At 42.6% G+C, this 6,360-nt stretch overlaps 1 protein-coding gene across 1 annotated transcript in view; it reads left to right on the forward strand.

Moving 5' to 3' along the window:
• ONECUT2 (one cut homeobox 2) overlaps window positions 1-4,042 on the forward strand; it is a 45,091-nt gene extending 41,049 nt beyond the window's left edge. The window contains exon 2 of the mRNA XM_037034864.1: window positions 217-4,042. Within this exon, the coding sequence (XP_036890759.1) occupies window positions 217-503 (287 nt within the window). The 3' untranslated portion in view covers window positions 504-4,042. The remainder of the gene's footprint in view (window positions 1-216) is intronic.
• The last annotated feature ends 2,318 nt before the right edge of the window (window positions 4,043-6,360 follow it).

Raw genomic sequence — 6,360 nt, forward strand, 5'->3', positions numbered from 1 at the left:
AGCCCACAGAGCAGCCTGCTGTTGTCTCCTTCCTCCCTTCCGCCACTCACTGAATCCGCCTGTCACTACAGAGGAGCTGGGAAGCCTGGTTATTGGGCACTTGGCACAGTAGAGTTTCACAGTTTACATCCTCTTGTACCACTTGGTCACTGTTTTCAGTGGATTCCCTTCTCAGGGGCCAGCACTGACTCTGTCCTTCCTCACTTTCCCTTCCAGCATGCAAACGCAAAGAGCAAGAACCAAACAAAGACAGGAACAACTCCCAGAAGAAGTCCCGCCTGGTGTTCACCGACCTCCAACGCCGAACACTCTTTGCCATCTTCAAGGAGAACAAGCGCCCATCTAAAGAGATGCAGATCACCATTTCCCAGCAGCTGGGCCTGGAGCTCACAACCGTCAGCAACTTCTTCATGAATGCCCGGCGCCGCAGCCTAGAGAAGTGGCAGGATGACCTGAGCACAGGGGGCTCCTCATCCACGGCCAACACCTGTACCAAAGCATGAGGGAAGGACTCTCAGCTGGGCACAAGTCACCTCCAAACGAGGACAACAGATTCAAAAAAATACAAAGGAAAAAGACACCGGATTCTTAGCTGGGGCCCTTCACTGGTGATTTGAAAGCACAATTCTCTTGAAAAGAAACTTCTAGCTGTAATCATAGGCCAGGTGTTCTTTTTTATTTTGTTTTTAATGGCTATGGAGTCCACGTGCAAGCTGAAAATGAATCTCTTTGAACCGGACATTGTCCTCTGAGCATGCTAAGCATCTCAGAAGCCCAAATGGGGCCTTCCTGGAGCAAGTTCATTTCAGTGTGGTGTCAGCCAAACTCAGGATTGATTAAAATGTTAACAGTCCTACTTCATTCAGGTCCTATCAACCTCTTACAGACCTTGTTCCCAGATGGAAAGGTGGGAATTTGGCCTGAGTTTTGGATCCCAAGATGCTACATTAAGAGAAGAATCTAGCAACCAGAATGACCTCATTTGCTTTCCAAGTGCTTAGCCTCATTCCACCACAGTACACCAAAGTTCACAGCCATAAAACATAAAGAACATCAGAGTGATAATTACTGAGCACAAGTTTTAAATATGGAAGTCAAAAAATCCAAGGACCTGTTTTTCCAACTCAGGCATCTTTTCTTTGAATGGTTTTGCAAGCTTTAAGTTGATCCAGTTTACAGTTTTCTTTATCTCCTGGAAATCCCCCGTGGTCTTGGATCCATCAAAACAACAAATCAGTTCACTTGAGCTCAAAGTATCAAGCACAACGAAGATGAACAGAGTAGCAAAGAAGGTTTTGGGTTCGCTGCATCTGGATTTTCAAGACGCCGATAGTGAAGTCATTAGGGAATCATTGGGAATACGACTTCAAGCACATTTTGCAGTTTGCTACAAATTCTGTTTGTACATAATGCAGACGCACACTCAGGAGGCCAACTTAACTGTTACGGTACATGGAGCAAATGCAGCATTAAAAAAAGATCTAGATTTTTTTAGATCATTAGCGTATCCTTCTTGGTTGTTAGTCACCTGGTTCCTCCTACTGTGCATTCTGACCGCCTCATAACTCATTTTCCCTCTTTCAGATTTGGGTAGTTCTTTCGTCCATTCCATTGGTAGGGATATTTTCAGTGTTTTCTAGCAAAGAAAAAAATTAAGAATTCAAACCACCATACGTGTTACCCATCTAGTCCTAAATCTCTTCCATCGTTGAGTCATCCTAGCAAAACAGCTGAAATAAACTGGAGAAAACACAGCACACCAAAGAAGCAGAATACTGCAAACCAAAGACGTTCACTACTTGCCATTTTCTAGCCTAAAAATACTGTGATTACTTTTAGAAATCAGAAAACCTCTGCAACTCCGAATGGCATTCAGCTCTTGCATTTGGCTTACTGTCAGGCTGAGCAGACAGGTTATGCCAAGGACATTTAGCCAAGCCACCAAGGAGTGGCTTTGCCACACTACTGTGGCTTCTGGCTGTCACCTTCCAACAGCAAGCAGGAGAGCGCCTACAGAACTCTGGGAGGTTGCGAAGGTCACAATGTGCATATTTACCAGTGAATGGCCCCAGGTGGGCACCATGGGGGTGTTCAAAGCAAGCCAAACGCTGCAGTGATTCTTTACAGACACTTGAGACTGACTTTTTTATGAATTACTTAATCGAAACCAAAGAAACTTTTTCTGCACCTACTTCTGCAACAAACAGAACTGTCCCATTAAGATGAATAAATGAATACATAAATCAACGAAGATCACCACCAACAAGATGGAAGCACGCCAAAAAACCAACCAACAAAAAACAGCGAGACACACTGTGTTCAGACGGACCTCTTGGGACATTTTTTGGAAGCAGATTTTAAAGAAAGGGTTGAGACAAGAATGGAAATAAGGAAAAGCCTCAGTGGCGGCTGCTTCATTTGACAACTCACGCGGTAATCTTAAAATTGAAGATTGTCTTTAATTTGTGCCTATGCAGTTTTTCAAAAGAACACGGAACAGAGCAACAGAAACCTCAACAGCTACAATACCAAAGATGAGGATTTCTCACACCTTTTGTTTCCGTTCATTATCTCCTCTTGCCTGGCTAACATACTAGTAGCGCCATTGATCTGTGTAAAGGTAATCAATTTTGTTTCTGAGCAACGAAAGGAAAGGGTCATTTGTTTGATTTTATTGTTTCCCTTTAATTTTGTTTTATGGCTTTCTACCCCAACATGGAATCTCTCAACAGGTTCCATAAACTCCAAGTTTAAGATGTTGGGATAGTGAAAGATTCTCTTTTCTCTGCTCCACAGAGTATGGGGAATAATATTGTCACTTGAATGTTCTTTGCTTTTCTTTTACACTTAAGGTTCCTTCTGTGTTCAGTCTCATCATCAGGGGAGGGAAGGGGAATGAGGGTCAGGGTCAGGGGTCTTGGTGACACATCCTTGCCCGAGCCACAGAACCAAAGAGTTTATAGAGGAATTGATAGCCTCGTCTTCATGTGATTGCTACATCCTAACAGGGCTTCGTTTGGGGGTGGGGGGGTAACATGTAAAAATAATTGCCAATTTCTACTTTTCTATTAGCTTTTTAAAAATCAGCTGTAAAGTTGCATTTCTAAAAAAAGATATATATATAATATATGAACACATAATATAGATTCAACTTGACATTGGTGATAACCCCAAAATTATTGCTGTCCAAATTCATGTCCTGTTTTCAAGTGCTTCATTTATTAAGTATTCAGTCCAGAATTTTGCTCATTTCTCATGCCATCCCAGAGTTCATTTGCCACTGTGGATGACTTGGAGTGTTCACATTTCTGTGAAAGTTCCTGGCAAAGGTTGAAAGTCAAGTTCATGCATTTCAACATTTAAGCTGTTAAGTGGATCCATGGTGGAAAGGGGGTTTTATTTGTATTTGAAGTCACCTCTAATCTATGCCTCAACCATGATCAGGGTGGTGAAGGAGGTTCATGCCTCACACCCACCCCGGAGCTGGGCCAGGGCTGGTGCTCATCCCCTATAATTGCTGGAAGGCTCAGTGGCCCATTCCCACCAGTTATGGAGATGGTGCCAGCCCTGACATACGTCCTCGAGGAGCTTACCTGCCCCATCAGGGTGCTCCAGATCCTCCTCAGTGAGGGGACCCACTAAGGGACTCCTCACGGGGGAAGTCCCACTCCCATTGCACTGGGTTGATCAGGTTTCCTCAGGGTGGTAACTACCAATTTGCAACCACAGTTGGCACTGGGGTGATGCAGGGGTGTCGTTAGGGGTGGGTGGGTATGTTGGTCCTGGAGAGAAAACACCAAGCAGGGTTTGGGAAGAATCCCAGAGTCCTGCGCCTGGGAGCCCCATTGTCTCTGGTCCCATCTCTCCCTCCCACCATGTGGCTCTCCCTTTGCAGGGGCAGCAGCCAAGGAGCTGTGAAAGAATGTGACTCTCCATAACTTTTGTCATGCATCCTACCTGGGGATATTCCTTGACTTTTCCCTGTGTCTCTGTCTCTTGCTCATACTCCATGTCTCCTTCGTCAAATGACCAAAACCAAAAAAACAAAAAAACAAAAAACAAACAAAAAAAGAGAGAGAGAGAGAGAGAGCTTATTTCAGCAGGGGAAGGCTCCAGATTGGTTGATAGAAATGACTTCCAACTTGCATGTTTCCAAATGAATTCTTGTGACTCGTGGCCAATGGAAATGGTTGTTCTTATCAAGAGTAGGTTGAGGAAACAAGCCTGTTTGGTTTGGTTAGTGATTCTTCGGTACTCTAATCTTGGCATTTGAGTCTCTGACATCCTGTGAAGATGTCAGCACCAAAAGGGGCTGCCTTGGTGGCCTGAGAGGTCAACATACATACACCCTGTGTGTTCCTGGTGACCTGAGGAAGATGTCAGCATGTAAGAAAGGCAAGAACTTCCCTCCAAGGACTTCTGATAAGGATCTCACCAGATAACATCATACCAGAGAGAAATGCTTGCTTTTAGAAAATTATGTGCATGCATATATAAATACATGTCTGTATTTATATATCTATGTATCAAAAATTTAAGCCCTACAGAATTTTAATTTGTTAAAAATCCCTGCAAATTGAAAGGTAATGGAATTTCACCCATAAGTTTCCTCAAGCATTTTAAAATCATATTTTAAGTTAATAATTTCAGGAAAAAATAATCATCTGATCTTGTTATGGTTTAGGATCCGTTTCCTCAGTCCCCAGGACGAATTCTAGGTACGTCTCAGCCATCAGCACTGGGAGGGGCAGCTCTGAACCAAAATTCACATTCTTGAGGCACCAGAAATCTAGAGGCTACTGAGTGGAAAAATACTTTTCTTTATTCCTTTAGGTAAATAGACTTGCTTTAATTTTATTTTCAATGCGATTTTGGTACTGGGGATAGAATTCTTTCATTCCAGAAAATTTTTATTAAGAGCCAATATTTTTTCAAAGGAAAACAGCAACAATAATAAAAACTCAACCCCTATATTAAAGGCTTTTCAAAATGTAACATAGTGTGTAGGTTGCATGTACCACTTACAGGTACAGGTGAGGAGGAAGAGTGACGGACCCAGCCTGGTGCTTTGTCTGAAGAGCACTGTGACCTCTCCTCTACCCCCGCATCTCTAGACCTGCAGGGTCTTGGCAATGATGTGTTTAGGAAACTAAAGTAAAATAAAAATTAGGAAGGTAAATCATACACACACACACACACACACACACGCATTTTTGTAAGTCAAACAGTGTGTTTTAAAGCCAAATATTAGTATCTTTTATATAATTAACTATTTTTACCTTATCTATACTGGATACCCACCTATTAATGCCAAGAAATTAAAGTTGAATGGATTTTTTTTTAAATCACTGTCACCTGGACCTACAGGAGATGATACTTCCCCATTTTTTAAAATGTTCATGGGATTATCCAGTGTGACTATCACTAGCATAGCATCACGGCACTATGCCCTTGCGGTGAACTCTGGTTTCTGGGAAGTTGTAGAGCAGGAGTTTTTTCAGGTATTAAAAAAAAAAAAGCCCAACAGGTTGGGCTCCCATGTTGTTGAAGAATAATGGAGAAAATAGAGAAAAAGAAATGATACATGTGGTCCAGGTGGACCCCAAGACCCAGACATGAGTGTACCGTGATGATAGTTGTCCTGGTTCCTAATAGATTGAGCTGATTTTTTGTTGTTGTTGCTGCTGATGCTGTGATTCAGACTTGTTAACCTACCCAGGAGTGAGCGGGAACCAGTAGGTGGAGGAGGGAAAGGACTGGTGCTCGTAACTTTCTGATCTTTACCTGCAGGACTTCGTAATTTTGTGCCCTTCCCTAAGACCAAGTTACTTCTCAAACAGCAGGAGATTCTAGTTATCAAAAAAGGCCACAAAACCCTTACTCAAGGAAAAAGGGACACTTGAATTTGTATAAGTCTCATAAGTTAATGACATTGGCTCTAAATATAGCTGTCCCAATGCCTATATTCTGCCCACGATTCGTTTCTTTGCAAGGGCAAGGGAAAGGGAGGGTTTGCTTATTTGTTTTAGGGAGTCTCAGAATGCGTTACAAAATACAAAAACATTATTAAAACAATATATGGCTTCACATAGGTAGACACAAAGCTTCTAACGGAGGCCTTATAACGGATGGGCCATTGCATGAATCCCACAGGGACTAGAAATGCTCATTGTTCTCAGATGCCAAATTGGCCAGCTAATCCCTTTTTAGTAGAGATAATGTGTGTAGGAAAAAACACATTGCTACTGATTTGGTCATCCCCTGGAAGTCTTCCACCCTGCTCCATCTTTTACAGCAAGCATTTCGGAGAGTATAAAACCTTGGTAGATAAGCTTGCCTAAAAGCTAGACAGTCTGTCAG

Source organism: Sturnira hondurensis, unplaced genomic scaffold (assembly GCF_014824575.4).
Source record: "Sturnira hondurensis isolate 20B ecotype Veracruz unplaced genomic scaffold, ASM1482457v3 Scaffold0001872, whole genome shotgun sequence".
Taxonomy (NCBI): Eukaryota; Metazoa; Chordata; class Mammalia; order Chiroptera; family Phyllostomidae; genus Sturnira; species Sturnira hondurensis.